The sequence below is a fragment of the Melitaea cinxia genome, chromosome 12, assembly GCF_905220565.1.
Source record: "Melitaea cinxia chromosome 12, ilMelCinx1.1, whole genome shotgun sequence".
NCBI classification, from domain to species: domain Eukaryota; kingdom Metazoa; phylum Arthropoda; class Insecta; order Lepidoptera; family Nymphalidae; genus Melitaea; species Melitaea cinxia.
In genome coordinates this window covers 9,904,170-9,927,726 of record NC_059405.1, presented here as the reverse complement: position 1 = coordinate 9,927,726, position 23,557 = coordinate 9,904,170, and the positions used below count along the sequence as shown (strand labels likewise).

The 23,557-nt window shown below is 37.1% G+C and overlaps 1 protein-coding gene and 2 long non-coding RNA genes across 3 annotated transcripts; 2 read left to right on the top strand and 1 right to left on the bottom strand.

Annotated features, from left to right (window-relative positions):
- Positions 1–1,519: 1,519 nt before the first annotated feature.
- On the top strand, positions 1,520–2,772 carry LOC123658395. Its single transcript, XR_006743868.1, has 2 exons — positions 1,520–1,607; positions 2,685–2,772. It is a non-coding gene; the product is annotated as an uncharacterized LOC123658395 (long non-coding RNA).
- A 6,058-nt stretch (positions 2,773–8,830) lies between these two features.
- Positions 8,831–11,350, bottom strand: LOC123658409. The gene is made up of 3 exons (XR_006743871.1): positions 11,288–11,350; positions 9,270–9,273; positions 8,831–8,842 (listed from the first exon to the last, which is right to left on the bottom strand). It is a non-coding gene; the product is annotated as an uncharacterized LOC123658409 (long non-coding RNA).
- A 1,472-nt stretch (positions 11,351–12,822) lies between these two features.
- Positions 12,823–22,339, top strand: LOC123658408 (kelch-like protein 5). The gene is made up of 9 exons (XM_045593835.1): positions 12,823–12,946; positions 13,032–13,234; positions 13,355–13,552; positions 14,135–14,317; positions 15,684–15,836; positions 16,476–16,636; positions 18,734–18,941; positions 21,477–21,666; positions 22,197–22,339. The coding sequence occupies exons 1-9, from the start codon at positions 12,838–12,840 to the stop codon at positions 22,337–22,339; spliced, it is 1,548 nt and encodes a 515-aa protein (XP_045449791.1). The 5' UTR covers positions 12,823–12,837.
- Positions 22,340–23,557: the final 1,218 nt, after the last annotated feature.

Here is a 23,557-nt window from a genome sequence, read left to right as displayed (position 1 = left end):
TAGATGACATTAATAAATTGCATTATCTGCGTGCGTCTTTAAAAGATAGTGCTTTATTGGTTATTGATAGTTTAGATGTAAAAGGCGATAATTATGCGAACGCTTGGAAATTATTATGCAGTAGGTATGACAACAAAAGATTACTTGTAAACAATCATGTACAGGCTTTATTCAACGTAGAACAAATACAAAAAGAATCTTCTCAATCTATTCGTCACCTCATAGACATCGCAAATAAAAATTTACGTGCTCTGTCAACATTAGACCAGCCCACTCAGTATTGGGACACCTTAATCATTCATATGATGGCTGATAAGCTCGATATAACTACTCGTAGGGAATAGGAAACACATAGAAATTCCCTGAATAATCCACCGCCACTTGATATTTTATGACATTCCTTAGCAATAGAGCAGATTTATTAGAAACATTACAAGAAAGCAAAATTATAAAATCACAAAAATACGATTATAATAAACCTAACACAAATTTTCTTGCAGATATAAAACATAATCAAAATTCAAATTATAATATAAATAAAGCACAAAACGTTTATAAAAAAGTAGTAAATTGTCCTATGTGTAATCAAAGTCATTTCTTATTTAACTGTGAGACATTCAAATCTCTTTCTATTGAAGATCGTATAAAAAAGGCTAAGGATGTTAAGGTATGTCTTAATTGCTTACGGCCAGGGCACGTGGAAAACAGATGTAATCTTGTTTAATGTAAATATTGTAAAAAAAGGCATAATACGCTTTTGCACTTACACACAACGGAGCCTACTAAGCCTATTGTTTCAGTAAATAACTTTGCTAATTCGACTAATTTAAAACAGTTAAGTACTCCTCCACTCGTCTTGCTTTCCACAGCGCAAGTGAAGGTCGACGACAGCAAGGGCGTCGAGCACTTAGCCAGAGTATTGCTAGATAATGGCAGCACTGCTAACTTCGTTACGACTTCTTTCTGCGGTAAGCTGGGTTTGTCTCGACGTAAAGAGAGCGCCACGGTGACAGGTATTAATAATAATATTTCAAAAAGTACACAGTCTTGTAGTCTTACTATAAAGTCTCTTAATAACGACTATAGAGCTACTATCGACTGTCACATTTTACCTCAGATTACCGAAGCTTTACCATCTTCTTTTATCAATATTAAGGATATTCCAATTCCTTCAGGAATAAATTTAGCTGACTCATCTTTTAATAAGCCTGCAACTATAGACATACTAGTTGGGGCCAACGTTTTTTGGTCAGTCTTAGGAAAAAATTCTATTGATTTAGGTAAACATTTACCTAAACTTTATGAAACGAAACTGGGTTGGTTGGTGTCAGGCTATGTTGCTCGTCCTAAATCACACTCTTCTCCTTTTATTTGTAATTTCTTAAATGAAAGCTTAAATCCAGACTTGTCTCGTTTCTGGGAATTAGATTCGGTAACAACTGTGCACTCCGTGTCTCCGGAGGAACGTGCCTGTGAACAGCATTTTTTTGAAAACACAACACGTAAAAATGATGGCCGTTTTGTAGTCTCAATGCCACTGAAAAAACATCCTTCAGTCTTAGGCGAATCTTATCAAAAGGCAAAATATCGTTTCTTATCATTAGAACGTAAGTTTCAAAGAGATCCCATTTTTAAGAATAGATATATTGAGTTCATGAAAGAATATGAACGTCTTGGTCACATGACAGAAAATAAGGAGTCTTTACACAGTTGTCTTCAACCAATTAATTATTTTTTACCTCACCACGGTGTCATCCGTGAGTCGAGCCTTACTACAAAACATCGAACAGTTTTCGACGCTTCAGCGGCCACCTCTTCAGGCGTGTCACTTAATGACATCCAGATGGTCGGTCCAACTGTACAAGAAGATCTTTACTCCATTTTGATACGTTTCCGTCAACATAAGTATGTCGTGACTGAAGATATTGAAAAAATGTATAGAGCGATTGAACTCAATCCGTCTCAACGCTCTCTTCAACAGATAATTTTTCGTTATAATTCTAATGAACCATTAAAAACTTATACTCTTAATACGGTGACCTATGGCACGGCATCTGCGCCATACTTAGCCACTAAATGTTTGGTTACATTAGCATCTAATGTCCTTGATGATGATGTGAAACAGTCTATACAAAAAGATTTTTATATGGATGACTATATAGGGGGGTCTTCTACTATTGCCAATACCGTAACACTTTGCAAGGGCGTAATATCTACCTTAGAATCAGCTAAATTTAATTTAAGAAAATTAAGGTCTAATAATCTATCAATTTTAAAACAAATATCTCCTTGTTCTGATAAAACGAATAATATTTTAAAATTTTCAGAAACTAATTCTAATGTTGCTTCAAAAACTTTAGGTCTCAGCTGGATATGTGATGCTGATATACTGTCATTTTCAATTAATATTGAACTTCATAAAAAAGTAACTAAACGTCACATCCTTAGTGTCATCAGTCAAATTTATGACCCACTAGGCCTTGTAGGCCTCTGCGTTGTTGAGGCTAAAATTATAATGCAGAGGTTATGGATTGAGCATTATTCATGGGATGATGAAGTGTGTACTGAAATTAAAAATCGTTGGCTAGCTTTTGCGAGTCGGTTGTCTTCCCTTAATGAATTAAAAATTCCCCGTTGGGTTCGAAGTGATGATTTTAATATTTTAGAAATTCATGTTTTTTCAGACGCTTCAGAACGAGCATACGGTGCTTGTTTGTATATTCGTTCTGTGCATAAATCAGGGCTAGTGACTGTGCACCTCTTGACCTCTAAGAATAGAGTAGCGCCGATAAAGCCAACGACAATGCCTCGTCTTGAGCTTTGCGGAGCCTTGCTTGCTGCAAGGTTGTGCGCTAAGGTACTAGCCTCTTTAACTCTAAATATAAGTAAATGTCGATTTTGGTGTAATTCAACTATCGTCTTAGGATGGTTGAAGACATCACCTCTTCAAATGAAAAGTTTCATACGAAACCGTGTTCATGAAATTCAAGAAATTACCGAGGGTCACACGTGGTGCTACGTACCGTCAACAGACAACCCGGCGGATCTTGTTTCTCGGGGGGTGAAGGCTGATTCCATCAGTAGTTCTTCATTGTGGTGGCACGGCCCCACGTTCTTATTAAAACATGAAAACGAGTGGCCACAAATGCCTAGATTTAACGAGAAACAAGATCTACCTGAGTTACTTTCTTATTCTCTTTTGGTTAATAATACTACTAATATATATCTTATTTCTAGTCTAATTAATAAAACATCAAATTTTACCTATTTACAAAGATCGATAGCTTATTTACAAAGATTTATTTACAATTGTCGAAACAAAACTAAATTAAAAGGATATTTATCGGTAACAGAGCTTCAAAATTCATTAAATTTAATAATACAAAAGGTTCAATTAGAAATGTTTCCCGATGAATATGTTATTTTAAAATCTGCTAAAAAGCTGCCTATAAAGAATAGACTGTCTACTTTATCTCCATTCTTGGACACAAATAATATAATTAGAGTTGGTGGCAGGCTTAATAGTGCGCCATACAGTTATGATACCAAACATCCTATTTTAATTTGTAGCAAACATCATTTTAGTAAAACTTTATTTAATTATTTTCATTTAAAATATTTACACGCTGGTCCACAATTACTTTTAGCGAATATAAGACAGACTTATTGGCCCTTAGGTGGCAGAAACTTATCAAAAGGTATTGTCAATAAGTGTGTTCGGTGTCGCAGATACAAGGCCGAAACCATTCAGCCTGTAATGGGACAGTTACCTGCATCACGAACTCAATTAGAATTTCCTTTCTTACACTGTTCCGTGGACTATGCTGGGCCGGTGTTGGTAGCAGACCGAAAAGGCAGAGGTTGTAAGCTTATTAAATGTTATTTGGCAATTTTTATTTGTAATTCTGTAAAGGCCTGTCATATCGAACTCGTTACGGCACTATCGACAGAAGCATATATTGCCGCGTTAAATCGCTTCGTGTCACGACGCGGTAAACCTTCAAGTATCACTTCTGATAACGGTAAAAACTTTGTGGGTACCTTTAATGAATTATCTAAATTTTTAGCACAATCAGATCTTGAAGGTCATTTTGCTGGACAAGGTATTGAATTTAAATTTGTGCCTCCATATAGTCCACATTTTAACGGCTTAGCTGAAGCAGCAGTTCGATGTACTAAACATCACCTTCGTAGGTTACTTCAAATCACTCATTTCACTTATGAAGAGATGTCTACTTGCCTCACTCAAGTAGAGGCAGTTTTGAACTCCCGTCCCCTAACCCCGTTCTCCTCTGATCCTTGTGATTTTTCCGCTTTGACTCCTGCCCATTTTTTAATTGGACGACCATTAATGTTTATTCCTCAGCGAGAGGTATCAGCTGTTAACATCAATGCTCTTGAACGCTTTAAAAGGATACAACTTATAAGGCAACATTTTTGGGGTCGTTTCTCATTGGAATACATCTCGTTACTTCAGGCCAAGACAAAATGGAAGTCCTCAAGATCGGAGCTTATGCCTGGGTCTCTTGTCCTCATAAAAGAAAAAGCTCTTCCGCCTCTTCTTTGGTGTTTGGGAAGGGTAATCAAGACATACCCGGGTAGCGATGGGATTTCTAGAGTCGCCGAAATCCGGACCAAGGGTGGCACCATTAGAAGGGCATTTAATAATATATGTCCACTTCTAGATCTTGAAGCCTCCAGCTCTCAAGCCGGGGAGCATGTTGCGGACTAACGCAACACCACGGGCGCGGTGCGCGGCGAGGGACGGAGGGACAGCCCCACCATAGGATCGGAGAGAGGACAACGGCGGCTCGACCTACGACACGTCAGCGACCCTTTGATCCGACGCCTAAGACTGTCTATTTAATATTTGCTGCATTCACATTATTGTTCCTGAAACGGCTAATAAACCAGATATATGTATATACAGTCCACTTAGTATCAATTTAACGTTCACCAGAACACTAATAATAGTTCGATGTGGTAGGTTAGCCACATATCTCTATCTAACTCATCTAGCCACTCCAAATGGATAATTTTGCAATATTCTACCATACCATGTTAAATCTTTACATATTATAGCATAGGATAATTAATCAATCGAGGTCAATAGTAATAAAAACATTATTAGCTAAATTGTATTTCAATTATCAATCCCTGAAATAAACACAAAATTAAATATACCTATACATAACTATATGTACATCGGTATCACAAAGCTTTAGTTCTGACTATAAAATACAGATGGCGCTAGTTTCTTCAGGCCCTTTTTATGGAACAAGATTGGTCTCTATTCCTGTTTATATCATAGTACTCTGTGGCAAGATGGAAGGCGACTACACGCATACGCTTGATTTCCCTACGCCCGGATCTTCGTCGACGGGTACGACGTCTGCGTCCCGATTAACGAAAAAGTAATAATAATAATAATTGTTTATTTGCAAGAACATGGTGTTGAAGTTGTACAGGATTAACATTTGTATAGTCCAAACATGTTCTACCTTACGGTGTGCAAATATTAAATATTAATGTGATTATTATACAATATTTTTAACATAAACTGTAGATTATTTATCTTTGAATTATTTATATATTATTAAAAATAATAAATAAATATATATACAAGAATTGCTCGTTTAATAGTATAAGATTACCATTTGATATGGTATTAATCTTTTTCTTAGACTAGTAAGCCCTTTTTGTGCCTATTTAGACAGTCGATCTGAAGGAGTAAACTCTAGTCGTACGTCGGTCGGAGCTGACAGAGAGACTTTTTTATTTGTTACCGTAAAATAAAATAAAACTTTCAAACTAAATAAAAGACGAAAGTGTACAATCATTACATTTCGTGTCACGATGTATGGTAGCCATAAACTCCGAAACTACTGAACCAATTTTCATCAAATTTTTTAAGCATCTGTAATTTGGTCTATTTCAGAGATAGGTTCGTTTTTATTTCAATTATTGATCTCAATATTTGTTATTGCAAATTAAATGCTTTTTATACGGCTTTAGCGTGTGTTTAGCGGTTATTTCTATCAAACCCTAAAAGATGGCGATTTGGCATCTAATTTACCCAGTTATCCGGTAGATGGAGCCGTATTTATATTTCTAGATTATAGGTGGCGTGTTTGAATATAGAATTTACACATATTTTAATAAATAATAATTACTGAGCCACAGCAACGTATGGCTGGGTCAGCTAGTAATACATAAACAAAGAAATGTGGAAACATTTATAACATTTATTCACCTATTTTTGAATTGCCTTCGCTAAGGGCAAATATGTTGTGGTCATTTTTCTTGATAAAACTTTTGTAAACGGTAATTTTCGTTGTCCGTAACTTCCGTAACTCAATGAAAAATTACTATAGCAAATACATTTTAAATAATTTATGCCAATTTACATTTGCAGATATTTTTTATTAGGTAAATTTTAAGATCTGTCTTTTAATTAGATCATTAAAACCTATAAAACTAATGACATTAATAATGACATTTTGAACTCTCCGTTCTTTAGCAAAGTGCTTAAATAATTCTGTTCGTATAAGGTATAACTTTTTATTGGTAAACTATAGGACCGTCATATCAATCATCTTTGGTTATTTATGTATACAATCTAATAAACATTAAATAAAAATAACAGAAATTTAATTAATAATTCTTAGTTAAATCGAGGTTACCTGACATTTGTCCAATGTGCTACGGACAAAATGTAAGTATTAGTTGTTAATAATAAATAATGTAATAGTTATTAAAGAAGTGTGAGCCTAATTCAAATAATTTAGACATCAAACATGGTTATGTTGCGGGATGCAACAAATATGTTTCATGTTACCACAGGGAGGCCAGGTTGAGGTTTTTAGAAAATTATTTAAGCAAAAGTTAAAGTGGTGCCAAAATTGGCATGATCAAATAAAATAGATGTACTTGCTTCCCGTCATTCTGCTAACAATTTCACACAATTCTGAAAAGAAACGGGAAATATGAGCATTTCTGCTCATATAAGCCTGGCCTTCATTTGAGTGTTGATGGTGCTAGCGATCAAAATATGATTGATAATATGTTTGGTGAGCATTTCAGGCCGATAGTGCGGCAAGGCACTGGTGTGTTTCGCTCGCCGGATGCTGGGACCATCGGCCAGATTAAGGTTCAATTTACAGAGAAGGATGTTAGTCGCTTCATTACTAATATGAGTAGAGGTAAATCCGCCGGGTATGATGATCTCAGCATCGGGCATCTTAAGCATGCTGGGGTTCACTTGCCACACGTCTTGTCCCAGTTTTATAATTTTTGCTTCTGCCACGGCTACTTACCTAAGATCTATCGAGCACTTTTTGAGTTATCTCTAATAATACCTTAACTTGACTATTTTGTGATCTACCTTTCTTGTATTAGTCGTTGGTGTAATTAAAGTCGGTTTTTTCAAAGACTTATTTTATCCGACCGCAAAAAAAAGAAGAACCTCTTCCCCTTACTAGGGATATTAAACATAACGCTTAGTAGTATAACTATGCTAATATTATGTGTGAAAAATATAGTACTTATATTTGTAAAAGTTTTACTATATCAAAGTTTAGATACCTGCCTTTGTAAGGAAAACGTTCATATTTTAAGAAACCGACCAAACCCCTGTGGGAGCCTTCAGCTGCTTTAATTGGAGGGTCCCGGATCTGCGGGCAACAGGATCCCTCCAGCGACAGGCCAGCCTCGGCGAAAAAGCCAGACTTCTTCTCCATGGGGACTGTCCGGTGAGCATCGTGGTGATAGCGCTCGGCAGAAACAAATCCGCTCCGAGGATTGTCGTCAGATCACGACGCAGCGCCGCCCATTTCGAACACACCTCGAAGGTGTGCTGGGCCGAGTCCACCGTCGTGCCATAATCGTGATATCCAGTCTTTGGGCCGTCGGATACAAGTAGTCACCAAAGCCGCCATGCCCGGTGCGAACCTGCGTCAGACGGAAGGCGAGGGGCTTGCGCTTACGGCGCATCCACTGCTCTAGGACCGGGCGCAAGGCAGCCGTTACGCGTATGCCATACGGCTGCTCCGCCAGGTCCTCTTCCTACCTCCACATTAGTGCTTCTTGCCCAATCCGGCACACTCGTAGGATCCCGTCCAACGCGTGGTTCTCAACGAGAGCCCTCCTACCCGAATATATTTAAAAAAAGCGGAAGTCATTTCTGAACTAAAATGTTCCAATGGCAAACGTGACAAAGACATTTAATAAGAAGAAGAATTAAAATACAAAGGCTACCGAATCAAATCTTGTCTCAAAAACCATAATAATAAATCTAACTTATCAAATCTACATAATAATAAATCTAACTTATCAAATCTATTATTTATCTTCGTATATTTTTCGTAGACAACATCTTCCTTAATATACATAGGCTACGTTCGCTGAAATTGCCGTTAGACTAACGTAAAAACGCTCCGGGCGTTGCAGGCGATTTTTTTAGGTGGAACGCATATTTGAGCATTTTATTTTCCTCAGTGTTTAGTTGAAGTAGTAAAGGACTGAGGAGCAGCAGAGCTCGAGAGGTACAATATCAAATTCAAGAGGCCTCGCAAGAAGAAGAACCCAGGATAAGAAGAAGTAAATCTTTTTCAATTTTATTAGACTTTTCGAACGCAGTTAACATTGTTGACCATGACATTCTCCTCGCAATTTTCGAAAACTTAAATTTCTCACTAGATGCTGTTAATTGGTTCCTTTCCTATCTTTATAATCGCGCACAAAGCATTCGAACCATTGACAAGCTCTCTTCATGCAGCAGCTTCTGAGACAGAGCTGGAGTACCTCAGGGTGGTGTTCTTTCTGTTCTCCATATTTATTAATTCTTTAACTTATATCGTTTCTCTTCCTTTTCATTTATATGCTGATAACTTGCAGATCTATCTGACAACTCCTGTTGACGATATAGGATAAGGAATTTGGTTATGTTGGTTATGTTCTTGGTGTAAATCGTATGGACTGTCGATAAATCCTAATAAGTCGCAAATTTCCATAATAGGTAATTCAATACAGATATCCAAAGTGAATGTTTCCTATCTTCCTCCTGTCTGTTTTGGTGGCTAGAAATTAGAATTTTATAGCAGTATTAAAAATCTAGGCCTTATTCTAGACAGCACACTTTCTTGGAGATCAGTCGCAAAATATATGCTGCAATTGGCACATTGAGAAAGTGGAAAAAATTTTTGCCCATCAAAACAAAGATATCACTTGCCCACACACTTCTTTTCCCTATTGATTACGCTGATGTCTACTATTCTGACCTGTCTGAAACTTTCCTTAATAAACTTGAACGCCTTCAAAACATGATCATTAGATTAATATTTGGTTTAAGAAAGTACGATCGTATCTCAGATTATCGAGCACAGGATAACTGGCTTAAAATAAGAGAACGCCGCAACTTACATCTTCTATCTTTTCTCTACTCTATCCTTTTCCATCTCACTATTCCCCTATACCTAAAAAAAATGTTTTAGTTTTCTTGGCTCAAACGTCCCTAGTACGTTAAGCCTTCGTTCTCAGGGTGTCAACAGACTTAAACATCCTATATCGCACAGTCAGTGTGTCTTTTTGTGTTAAGGCTGTAAAACTATGAAATGCCCTCCCGCGAGACATGAGAGGCGCCAAGCGGAGTCGATAGATATTTTTAAACGACGTGTTAAAAAACATTTTCTGTCTACATACCGTTAAAAACATTTATTTGTATGATATTTATATACTATTTTTAGTAAATAATTATTTGTTAATGTATTTTATGTGTATATAATTATTGTTTATGCATATTATTATGTAAATATATGTATGTCACAGTGTATTTATGTATGTGTATGTATATATTTATGTATGTGTGCGTATATATGTATGTATGTAAGTGTGTGTGTGTGTGTGTGTGTGTGTTTGTGTGTGTATATATGTGTATTATATATAATAATAATAATAATAAAAACTCTTTATTGTACACCAAAAGTGAGCAAAAATACAAAAATAAAAACAGGAGTTAAGTACAAAAGGCGGCCTTATCGCTAATGAGCGATCTCTTCCAGGCAACCTTTGGGTAAAGGAAATGGTATATATGTAGACAGTTTAGGTGTACAGTTTTACCTAAACATATACAATATATTTAGACAAATAAACAATGTAAAAAAAAATAATAAAAATTAAAATAAAGTATATGTATGTACATGGCATATATAAATGGAAAGTTGTAATAGACATACATAGACGTATATAGAGTTAATGAATTATTATGATAAAATTCAAAGTGAGGACAGGAGATAATATGTGACTAGATAGAAGGATTAAAATTGAGAGAAATAGTGTTTCACCGACTTCTTGAAAATTGGAAGGGATTCAACGCGTCTGATGGGCAAAGGAAGGGAGTTCCAAAGCCGAGCAGCTTGGACAGTAAACGATTTAGTGTAGAAATTAGTGGAGTGGGGAGGAATTTTAAGAAGTAAACTATCATCGGAGCGAAGGCTTCGCTCATGAGACATTATATACTAAAATATTTACTTATTTGTCTTTTTTCTTTTTTGATAATTATGTAAGTCTATCATATCGTAGTTTTCGTCTATTTATTATTGATTCTTCCTCCTTAATTTGTGCACACCTCTAACCGCTGCTACTGTATCGAGTCCAGTACCCAAAGATTATCTGGAAGAAATCGCTATTTAGCGCTAAGATCGACTTTGTACATCTTCTATTGAATCTTTCTTTATATGTGTCTGTATTTCGGTGAACATTAAGAATAAATAAAATAAATAAAATCTATATATACCCTGTTATTTTTTTAGCAGATTTCTTTATTTGTCATCACTACGAAAAAGCGACGACATTGACGTTGACAGCCAACAAACAGTGACAAGTCTTTGTTTTCATTTTCAAGGTTGTTAGTTGAGGCTTGATGAAGTCCGGTTTATTTGAAGTCAAGAAATCATTCACAATAACGTTGAACGGCAAATTTCAAAAATGTCGACTTGCGAGTCTCAAAAAACAGAAACATCTAAAGATAATGTTTCGACGAATTCGATTGATGAAGGCTTACCTCGGGAATTAAGTCAGCTGAGCCTTTCTAGTGCATCAAATCCAGATGAATTCCATTGTAATAAAGGACATTCCGAAACAACAATGAAAAATATTTATGGATACTACCAGTCACAAAAACTTTGCGACGTTGCTTTAATAGCCGCTGGATGCAGGTGAAAACGAAGTTACTAAATATAACAAGTTATTGTTTCCTACTAATCGATATATTTCTTTGTGCAAAGTGTACGGTAAATCTTTAGTTAAGTGGGCTCCAATTTATGGGGTCCTGGGGGAAGAGGGGGTGAAGGGAGGGGGGAGGGTGGGTTTTTTACCCCCCTCGTAGTGTGCTTTTCGCGTAAACCCCGTGGTTTCGAAGATATCGTGTTTGAAGTTTTGAGGTTAACTTTACGTGATTCAGAGATATTACAATACCTTAGAGCTCCGCGTCTGACTCCACCTTAACTCCGGTGCTGCGGGAAGTGCACTCATATGCTCTGTTCACCAACTTTCACACTTTATTTTCGAACAAATTTACGTAAAAACGATCTCGATTGCAAGATCAACAAACGATACGAACTGACGTTTAACGACTAACAAATAGACACCGTTGACCAAAATAAGGCGTCACTTAGCATTTCCTTTAAAACACAAAGCTTTAGATTAGGAAAAACCGAATTTCGGGACCGTGGGGGGAAGGGGGGGGGCGCTACCCTTGGTACCACTGTCACACCTCAGAACCCCATGGTTATGGAGATATCCATGGTTAAAGTTTTGAGGTTAGAAGAAGAATTTCGAAAGTTAGAGGAACGCTTGGCTCCGGCGCTGCGGGAAGTGCAGCCCTTCCGCCCTTGCGTGCGAAAGCACGCTCACTCATGCTCCGTTCCGCAGCGGAGGCTGGTCGCCTTCGGCGACCAGCCTCAGCCGCTCCTCTACGCATTCGTTCGCGCGCTTTCGCACGGCGGGCGAGGGCTGCCCTCCCTCCGCGCCTCCGCGGCACAAAAAAAACACTCTAGGGGTAGGACAGACCAAGACCACGTGGACAGTGGGGTGCTCCGATTCGGTTTTGGGTATTTTTCGAATTTCTAAACCTATATTCTAGCACGCAATGTTACTAATTTTATTAGAATATTATGTCTGACGCGTTATTTTGTTTAAAAGTGTCGATTTGTCAGTCGTTAAGCGTCAGTTCGTATCGTTTGTTGATCTTGCAATCGAGATCGTTTTTACGTAAATTTGTTCGAAAATAAAGTGTGAAAGTTGGTGAATGGAGCATATGAGTGCACTTCCCGCTGCACCGGAGTTAAGGTGGAGTCAGACACGGAGCTCTAAGGTATTGTAATATCTCTGAATCACGTAAAGTTAACCCCAAAACTTCAAACACGAAATCTTCGAAACCACGGGGTTTACGTGAAATGCACACTACGGGGGGCTAAAAAACCCACCCTCCCCACCTCCCTTTACCCCCCCACCCCCATTTCACCCCATAAATCGGAGCCCACTTAACTAACGAATGACCAAGTGTACTTTAACGAGTGGATGTTTTCCATTAATATTCTTTCTCTAATGCTTTTTAATTGGAAACTTTTTTTGTACACAATACAAAAACATTTTCCCTAATTTAAATAGTCTTAGCTTGGCCAAAATATCACAATCATCATTTAATTTTTCGCAAATATTGCTGCTATATTAGTCTTAGTATTTAAAATGACTAAGCATTATTATAACAATTTTATCTTTTGCAACAGGATTCCAGCACACAAAGTTGTGTTAGCTTCTTGTAGTGAGTATTTTGCAGCCATGTTCACAGGCTCTCTACGAGAAGCCCAGTCATCTGAAATAACTCTAGAAAGAGTTGATTCACAAGCACTCAGATCACTTGTTCATTATTGCTATACAGGCACTATAGGTATTTTAATCTCATTACTATAAATAAGTTCCTTTGTTTTTCTGACTTTCAATGTAGTATTTTCAAATTTCACATTGATTTGCAGAATTAAGTGAAGAAACAGTAGAGATCCTCTTGTCAACAGCGAGCTTACTCCAGTTACACTCAGTTGCCAAGGCTTGCTGTGACTTCCTTGAAAAACAGCTGGATCCATGCAATTGTTTAGGGATAGCTTTCTTTGCTGAACAACAATCTTGTATGGGTTTACATAAAAGTGCATTGGAGTACACTTATCAACATTTCATGCAGGTCATTGAAATCACTATGTTTTGAAATTTCAAAGTAATAATAAGTAATTACTTAAGCTGTTATATTTTACATAATTGCAATCCTAAATTGATTAAAATAAATTAATTACTTAACTTTTAGGTCGTTAAACATCAAGAATTTTTAACTTTACAAGCTGACCAATTATCTAATTTACTCAAATCTGATGATCTCAATGTTGTTACTGAAGAAAATGTATTTGAAAGTCTAATGGCGTGGGTTCAACATGATAATGCCAACAGACAAAGCCATCTACCAAACTTATTAAAATTAATTAAATTGCCACTACTTTCATCAGAGGTAAGATTTTTCATTGTTGTAATAGGTTAATTAAAATTATCAAAGATAAATATCATTACAAAAATATGTCCTATTGTCCTAGCTGTTTAATAATGTACTCTATGATATGCAATATAAAGACCTGTAAGTGGCCCTGTTATGACTCATTACATTCTCATAAGATGTATTATATTTCCTTTTACTATTACTTTATAATAATGTTGTTTTTCCATTTGTACACAACAACTACAAAATGATAATTAAAATTTGCTGCAAAGATTAAAAGTAATATAAGCCACTTAAATCTACACAACAGAAACAGTCTTATTATTTATCTTCACTTATAACTTTGTTTTATTTTACACATCAATTTTAGAACGTAAGGTCTTTAATATATTTTTTATTTTTAAAATGTGTGTAGTCAGTATTTATTAAAGGTGCTTTTAGGCTAAAAATACATAGCACTGCAACATGTAGAAGTAGACACATAAATGTTAGTAGAACCATACTGTTGGTCTATAATATCTATATATAAACAATTACCTGTTTATTTCTGTACAAGTGGTATGGTATGGTGTATGTTCTGAAATATTTATGTTTTAGTACTTAATTGATAAAGTTGAACAAGCGTGTGGGGATGTGCCAGAATGCCAACCATTAATAATGGAAGCTGTTAAGTGGCACTTATTACCTGAGAGAAGATCGATGCTGTTCTCCCATCGAACAAGACCTCGGACATCAACTATTGGAAGACTGCTCGCTATTGGTGGCATGGATGGCTATAAGGTGATGGACACGATTTAAATAATTTACTACTATCTATTGTGTTCAATAAAAGACAGCATTTTATAAAATAAACAGAAAATATGAAATACATTTATTTATTTATTTATTTATTTATTTATTTATTTACAGAAGAAAAAAAGATACAATTTATGTGATAAACAGTGCAGCAAAAACAATGAATAGGTAGTTTAACAGTGCACTGTGTTTCTAAAGTAATAATACTAAAGTACATACTATATTATTTACTAACATAAAAATATGATATAGAGCTATATAAATTTAGATTATTATACATGTGAATATAATTGGAAAGAAAAAAAAATAACATTAAGTGGTTAAAAAAAAAAAAAAAGTAATAATCATAATAAAAAAAAAAAAAAAAAGCGGTCATGTCAATCTGTCTCTTTAAGTTGTTCTAAAAAGAATTTTTTTAATATGTTTTTATAGTTATTTTTTTGAATTTTTTTTTTTAAATTCGATGGCAGATTATTTATTAGGAAAGGAATAATATATTCAAGCGTACGTTTTCCATAAAAATTACTATGCCTAGGTATTTTTAATGTGTGATTTGTAATATTTCTTGTTAGTTTATAGTGACTCATTTTTATTTGAATGTTTGAATTAAAATATTGTTCTATTAATAATGTATATTTTATTTTAGTGTGTATTGGCATTACTTTGCAGTAGTTAAATAATTTCAATGCGTTGTTTTTGTATTTATTTCTTATGTATATGGGTACGATTGTTTTTAAGATTCGTAATTGGAGATGATAGATTCTATCGAGATGTGATTTAAATGTAAGACCGTAGGTGCTTAGTCCATAAGATATAATAGATTCACCTAAAGATTTATAAAACATTAATAGTATTGAGAATGGAATTTTGGGTTTAATTATGGTTAATTTGGCTAAAAGGGCACGTAATTTGTCACAGACATTGTTTATATGTTCTTTCCAATTTCCAACATAAATAAATTACACTTTTTTTTTAAACAAAAAACATAAAACATTTAAAACAAAAACTATTGTCAGGAACTGTACACATAGTATTATTTAATTAAAACAATATTGATTTATTTATCATTAAAATTGTTTTTATATATTTGTAAGTTTATTTATTTATTATAGAGTTAAATGAAATATATCCACAATTTAATTTTATTTCTTTTTGTTTATACATATCTAAAGAGATCAACACAAATAAGAGAAATTCATATTTTATAAGAACGTGAGACTAATGAAGTTAACCCGTAGACCCTGTTTTATCTTCAAGCAGCTGAAGCCAAGTCGAAACCAGTAAGTAGTATGAACAAAGACAAAAGTAACTTTACATAATAATCTTACAATTTTAATGTTTACTGTTTTAGGGTGCGAGTAATATGGAGATGTATGATCCGAGGACTAATTCTTGGACACCGTTTATGAGGATGGGAACCCGTCGGCTACAGTTTGGTGTTGCAGTCATGCAAAACAAGCTTATTGTTGTCGGAGGACGAGATGGACTGAAAACTCTGAATTCGGTATTTATAAATTTTGACCTTCAAATGACTCACGTCGTTCAACTTATTAATACTTTGATTTTTGTTACATTATTAATAATGTAATTTTATGTTTTGAAATACAAAGCACTTTCTTTTGTATTTGTTTACATGCACTAAGTTTCGAACTAGATATAACAATTACTATTTGAATTAATATAATGTTATTTTTTTATCATTCTATGATATCTATCATCTCATTGAATACTTATTTAATAACAAATAGTAAATATAAACTGACTCAGCAATCTATTATCATATTAATAATTGAAAAAACATTTAAATATCAATTTTTAGTATAAACCAAGCTACACAAACAATTACTTTCAAATGTGTTTTTTTTTTTTTTTTTTTGTATTACATCTTACATTTATTTATTCATTTAACTGTCAAATAAATACGATTCAGAAGCGAAAAAAAACGACAGTAGTTCGAAAGTAGTCTGTCAGTGACAAGTATTTCAGGTGGAGTGCTTCAAGAAGCCAAAAAAGCTTCTAAAGTTTCTGGAGGAGCTTGGGTGGCAAGAGTGAATCGAATCACTCCCACACACGCAAAATAGGCGCAAAGTCTTCGAGTTGCGGAAACCAGCCCGTGTTAACCATACCATACCATACAATTCAGGTGGAGTGCTTCGACCTGACGTCGCTGAGCTGGAGCACGCTGGCGCCCATGAACACGCACCGCCACGGGCTGGGTGTGGCCGTGCTGGGCGACGCGCCCAACTCGCCCGTCTACGCCGTGGGCGGCCATGACGGCTGGATCTACCTCAACTCCGTCGAGAGGTAACGGCATTTGTTATATTTATACAACTAGTTCCGCAAACAAGCGTACAGCTCATCTGGTGGTAAAATATTACCGTAGCTCATAGACGCCTGCGATACTAGGAGCATCTACCTCTACCCCCTAGTCACCTTAATCACCACAGGCACACAACACTGCTTGAAAGCAGTTTTATTTAGCTGTGAGATCTTCTGTAAAACTGAGGTACTCCCCTAGTCGGGCTGTTACAGAATTTAAGCAGGATATTTCCTGCTGTGTCCTACCTCAGTGTACTGTGAAAAAATAAATTATAAAAAAAAAACGATATACACCCAATTGCTTAAGTTATAAGTACGGTAAAAATGTGCAGATAAAAAAGTGAAAGACATTGTAATAGAAAAATACCGTTGGCGTCGGGTAACATCCCTAGCTTTACTAGGCAAGTCGCTTAGTCGCAAGACTCTTGATCTGTAGTCTTATGTCGACTTTAAGCGTAATATATAAGGTTAACAAAAGGCTTGAGCAATTTAGTCTGTGGATGATAATTTTACATATAAAAAAGAACCTATACTGTGATGGATTGCTATTCTTATTATTTATTTTTGTGTTAGAACAGATATTGCTTATTAATTATATTAAAAAATATTCGATTTTTATTTTCTTACTAAGTAAGTACATGTACCTAGGTAATTAATAATATTTCCCAAAACGATTAAATCATTTTATTCTATAAATTGAAAGTAACCACTGTACATCCAACTTATATTGATAGTAGTGCATAAACCATCCCATTATTATAGTTATTAACAAAAATTAATTATAATTAAGTTGTACATTACCAATTAATCTGTATTTTTCGTAATACGCTTACTATCAAGTGAACGTGGAATAAAGTAATTTATATCAAGGACTTATTTCTAAATTTTGCGCCCTAGCGAATATGACCGACCGTCAGTCTATGATTACAAAAACGATAAAAAAAAACTACAAACCGACGAATATAAATTATTTCTACATTTATTACGTTAGTGGAAATAAAACTGTTAGAATTTTGAACTTCAACTAATTATTTTTTTCCACAAATTCCTTACGTATATTAACAGCGTCGATGCTAATTATTAATGTCGTAATTAATAATGTCTCGTAGTAACTGTTGCATATCTCTCAAGAATTCTAGATTCCATTTTATATACGTGTGAACAACAGTACAATCGTTATTACTCTTTCGCTACAAGCCCATTTCTTATTCTTTTAAATTGGACTACAAACCCTGTTTTAAGTGTGAAAGATGAGAAGTATTTAATTTTTATCGTTATTCTAATTATCGCCGTTCTAGCGCCTATTATTCCAATTCTGTAAAAATTTCAAATAATTAGTATAGTAATGTGCTGTGTGGCTACGGCACTAAAGAATGTAGCCACCCTCTCTCTTCCCGTGGGTATCGTAAGAGGCGACTAAGGGATAACAAGGTTCCACAACCATCTTGGAACTTAAGAAGCCGACCGATGGCGGGATATCCATCCAACTGCTGGCTTTGAAATACACAGGCCGAAGACGAGCAGCAGCGTCTTCGGTGCGACAAAGCCAGTACTGCGGTCACCAACCCGCCTGCCCAGCGTGGTGACTATGGGCAAAACACATGAGTTCACGTTATTTTTGGCGTAAACTTGTGGAGGCCTATGTCCAGCAGTGGACTGTATAGGCTGTAATGATAGTATAGTAATATCGGTTTAAAGATTGAACAATTGTAATAATTTGTAGCAATATAATGTCAAAGTTTTACGTATACGTCGCGGGGAGACAAGGCAGGGCCGCGTGTGAGTGTTGCGTGCGCAGGTGGGACGCGTGCTCGCGCTCGTGGACGGTCACCGCCCTCGGGTAGGTCGCGGTGAGACAGGGCAGGGCCGCGTGTAGTGTCGCGTGCGCGCAGGTGGGACGCGTGCTCGCGCTCGTGGACGGTCACCGCCCTCGGGTAGGTCGCGGTGAGACAGGTCAGGGCTGCGTGTGAGTGTTGCGTGCGCGCAGGTGGGACGCGTGCTCGCGCTCGTGGACGGTCACCGCCCTCGGGTAGGTCGCGGTGAGACAGGTCAGGGCCGCGTGTGAGTGTTGCGTGCGCGCAGGTGGGACGCGTGCTCGCGCTCGTGGACCACGGTGGCGCCGATGGCGGGCGCGCGCAGCACGTGCGGCGTGGCGGCGCTGCGCGGCCGGCTGTACGCCGTGGGCGGCCGCGACGGCGGCGCCTGCCTGCGCTCCGTCGAGTGCTACGACCCCGCCACCAACCACTGGGCCAACTGCGCGCCCATGACGCGCCGCCGCGGCGGCGTCAGCGTGAGAATTGATAACTTACTATTTATTTATTTCTATTTATTTATTCTTAATGTACACCAAAATACAGACACACATAAAGAAAGATACAATACAAGATGTACAAAGGCGATCTTATCGCTAAATAACGATTTCTTCCAGATAACCTTTGGGTACTGGACACGATACACCCGAGTAGAAATTTTTTCGTCTTCCTTAGAAGGACCTGACCAGGAATGCCTGATCAGGACTAGATAAGGCATGTAACGCAGATGATTGGTCTGGACCTGATCAGGATGAGATGAGATTTCCTGATCGGGTCCAGATCAGAAAATCTCATCTCATCCTGATCAGCCGGTTCAGTCCGGTCCTTTTAAAAAACATGAAATATTCTTGAAAAATTTGTTTAACAAAAAAAAAAGCGAATTGATATTATAAATAAGTTACTTAACATAATTATGATATTTATTTCCGTTTATTTTTTCCAATGTATTATTTATTTATGTTTTTACTTTAAATATTAATTATTTTTATTTATTATGTTATTAATTAAATATTATTATTAATTAAATTTTATTTATTAACTTCTAATAATTAACTACTAATTAACTATTTCCTATTACTTACGACTGCTCCACTGTGTAGAAATGGACTCCCTGCTAGACTGTCCTGATAACTGTATATATACTAAGTGCGCTTGAAAACATTGATAGCGCGATTCAGGCTCAGTTTGCGTAATTTCTTTCAGGCTATCCTGATCTGGACTGGACCGGGTCCTGATCCAGTATTCCTTACCGTACTTGATTATATTTTACATCAGGCTATCCTGATCTGGACCGGACCGGGTCCTGATCCAGTATGCCTTACCATGCTTGATTATATTTTACATCAGGCTATCCTGATCTGGACCGCCCCGGGTCCTGATCCAGTATGCCTTACCATACTTGATTATATTTTATATCAGGCTATCCTTGTCTGGACCGGACCTGGTCCTGATAGAGCTTGCCGGATCAGGCATGCCTTATTCTATCCTGATCCGGTCCAGATACATGATCTGGTTGAGCCTGACCTTTTTTCTACTCGGGCAGTAGCTGCGGTTAGAAGTGTGCACAAATTAAGGAGGAAAAATCGATAATAAATAGATAAAAACTACGATATGATAGACTTACATTAAATAAAATTTAAATATTAATTAATAATTATTAAATAAAAAAACATAAGTAAATATTTTAGTGTATACTATATAATATACATATACACACACGTATACATACATACACACATATATACATACACATATAAAAATATATACATATATACACACACATAAATATATGTACACATAAAGTAAACTACAAATCGCGACAGTTATGACTTAATGAGCGACATATAATGCTTTTTAAGGCGTTGCTTGAAGCAAGCTTGTGTTGGAGCTTGTTTTATTGAAAGCGAAAGAGAGTTCCACTGAGAGCTGACTACCTGCATTCCCTTTCTCTCGCGCATACGGCAGCGGTATTCAGGATCCCCCTCTTTCATTCTGACCCACAGCGCGCGCTAGCCGTCTTTTCTCAAGTTAAACAATTTCAATATTAAATAGTTCAACTTAGATTAGTTTAAGTTATCACTTTTGTCGGGTTTCCCGAAACGAACACGTTTTTATTTTTTTTAAAAACGATTTGATTTTATTGAGCTGACAGTGGGCGTTGGCTCGCCGATGTCGAAACTTCTAGAGACAGATATTTGAATAAAATTAAGTTTTTCTTTTCATAACTTAATAAATATGTGCCGAGTGAATGTAGGTACTACAGTTAGTCTACAGCAATTATTCGCAATATTGAAAAACCCGTTAGACCACAGTTTGAAAAGTTCATCAGACTGAAGCAAAAAAAGAGATTCGTCAACAACCTTCGAATTGACATCAGAACATATACATACTCTTTTTTATACTAAGAAGGCAAATAAGCGTAGGTATAGTCCGCCTGGTATGCGGACCATAGCCTATTGATCCATGCAACACCAGAAGCATCGCAAGAGAGTTGCCGACCCTAACCCTGACCCTCTCAAAGAGCTCTGGCCACCTTGCTTACCACAGAAACACAACACTACTTGGAGAGTAGGGTACACCCTGCTGTGCCTATCGCAATAATATTTTAAAATGTAAACTAAAGAAATGTTCGGTTGCCGCTATTATTCGCGAAATTGAAAAACATGTTAAACTGAGAGAAATTTTTAATTTGGAAACCATAAAACTTCTATTAACCCACAAAAATACGGAGAGCCGGTCGTGTAACGTTTGGAGGTAGATGGAAATGTGCGCGGCGGGCGGCTATCTGCAAAAGTTATGTCAGCAACGTGTTGACAACCCTAAAACTCAAATATACTCTTGTGAGCTTCGGTCAAGTAATGTATGAGGGGTGGGGAAAAGTGAGCGCGGCGGGTGGCTACCTATACGCGCTTGAATTCTTTAGACAACTCCTTCGACAGCCTTTGACTTCTGGCCTATAAAATACATAAATAACATGTCCTTACAAATTGATCATTTCCGCTTGGTGGGAGTAGGTGTGCGCGGCGGGCGGCTTCCTATACGCGCTGGGCGGGCACGAGGCGCCGGCCAACACGGCGGGCGGGCGCCTGGCGTGCGTGGAGCGCTATGACCCCGTCGCTGACAGTTGGCTGCTGCTAGCACGCCTGAGCTACGGCCGCGACGCCATCGGCTCCTGCCTGCTGGGCGACCGCATCGTCGCCGTCGGTCTGTATACTTATTACCCAAACTTATTTCACATTTGTTCTAGACTGTAATTGTACTGGAACTGGGAGTAAACCTAATCAAGATTAAAATTATTAATCTCTAATTTATGCTAACAACTAGTGTCAACGACTTAAATAGCTTTCCCATAGTAGGTCCAATACAGTACAGTGAAGAGACTCACTTCTATGTAGATGAATTTTTTTGACGCGTAAGATTTTGGGGATATGGTGCATAAAAACAGTACACGATATCGTGTATGCCTTAGATTACTTAAAACCGTTTCGAAATGGTAGCGTCGTTGATTACGTCAATTGAATGTCGAGCACGTCAAGTTAGTGAGTAGTGACGTCACAAATACTAGAAATAGCATTGCTCATCACGTCACTTGAACTCCACCTATTTAGTGACGTCACAAATGCTAGAACGCTGTTGAGGTGAAACCGCTGTGCGCATGTCAAGCTTGTGACGTCACAAGGTGCAGAGGTAGCGCGGATGTGAGAGCGCCCGCGCACTAAGGCCATTCCCCGCAGGCGGCTACGACGGCGTGCAGTACCTGTGCGTGGTGGAGGTGTACGACGCGGAGAGCGACAGCTGGCGCAAGCTGGCGCCGCTGAGCACGGGCCGCGCGGGCGCCGCCGTCGTGGCCGTGCCGCCGCCGCGCAACCTCTTCTGATACCGCGCCCACCAGCTCGTCGTCTACGTTGTCGGCTGAAGCGACCGTTCCGAATACGATTCGTTTTGCTCACGAATATTTAAGAATGTGCATTAATTTAGAGGTTTTCAAGCGTCGCGTGTACAGACATCTTTTTCCTAAGCCCTGAGGGCCGGGAATGCTCCCGCATCTTCTCTAATGTTGTAACCATGGGCTACGGTAGCCATTTAACATCAGATAACTTCGTACGCTCATTTCCATCCCTTATTTATCTATTTTCAAAAAATACCTTGTTTGGAATTTAACAGTTCGTAAGGCAAATGATTTCTGAATATAGCAATCGGGCATTAAAGAAGACTTACGAACGAACTCTTTTACATTTCGTGAGCAAAACGTATCGTTTTTTAATATAGGAACCGGCCTCCAACCTAGATGAGGACTAGTGATTTGTTGTTAGTGAACTTGATGAAGTGTCTCCTAGCTCCGCCACTTCGACTAACTGTTCGATCGATTTCGACTCGAAAAAACATTGAAAAGTTTTCTGGGTAAGATATTTAATGAGCGTGCAAAGATGTGATTCGTTGACAATTATTCTTGTCTCCTGTATTCTTGCTTTAATACATTGATTTTGACAAAAGTTTTTGCTTAAAGATCAAACTGTAGTGAGTGTAGTAGCATTTAATTTGGTCACCTTAAGATCATGTTTTTTTTTTAATGTTTCAATGTGAAAAATTTTAGTCGACTCCTGCCTAACTTATCAAACTATGTATAAAATGACTACTTGACTGACGAATGTACCCGAAAATTCAAATTTTTATAAAAGCTTTTATGTAGCTAAAACATATCTTCATTGGAACATTAAAAAGAAGCTAAATTGTGTGACTGTTTGATTAATTATTTAGCTATCAACATTTCATATGATATTATGGCATTTAATAATGAATCTGTATTTTTCCATCTTTTTCATATTAACAATATTAATATTTTTCATACTTCTGCTGATACTTTGGGTTATAACAAAACTGATTATAGTAGAAACTGTCACAAAAACAGCTCGCTATCGCATATTCTCTTTCCGTAATAAGTCTTTGATGGTGTAATATAAAAAAAATCTTATGTGAAATACATATATTAGGGACAAATAAATATTGTTGGCATGGTCCTTCTAGTATTACATGACAGCTAATGATGATGGCAAAAGACAGATTTTAAGTTTAAATATGTGTACCGACTATTCAG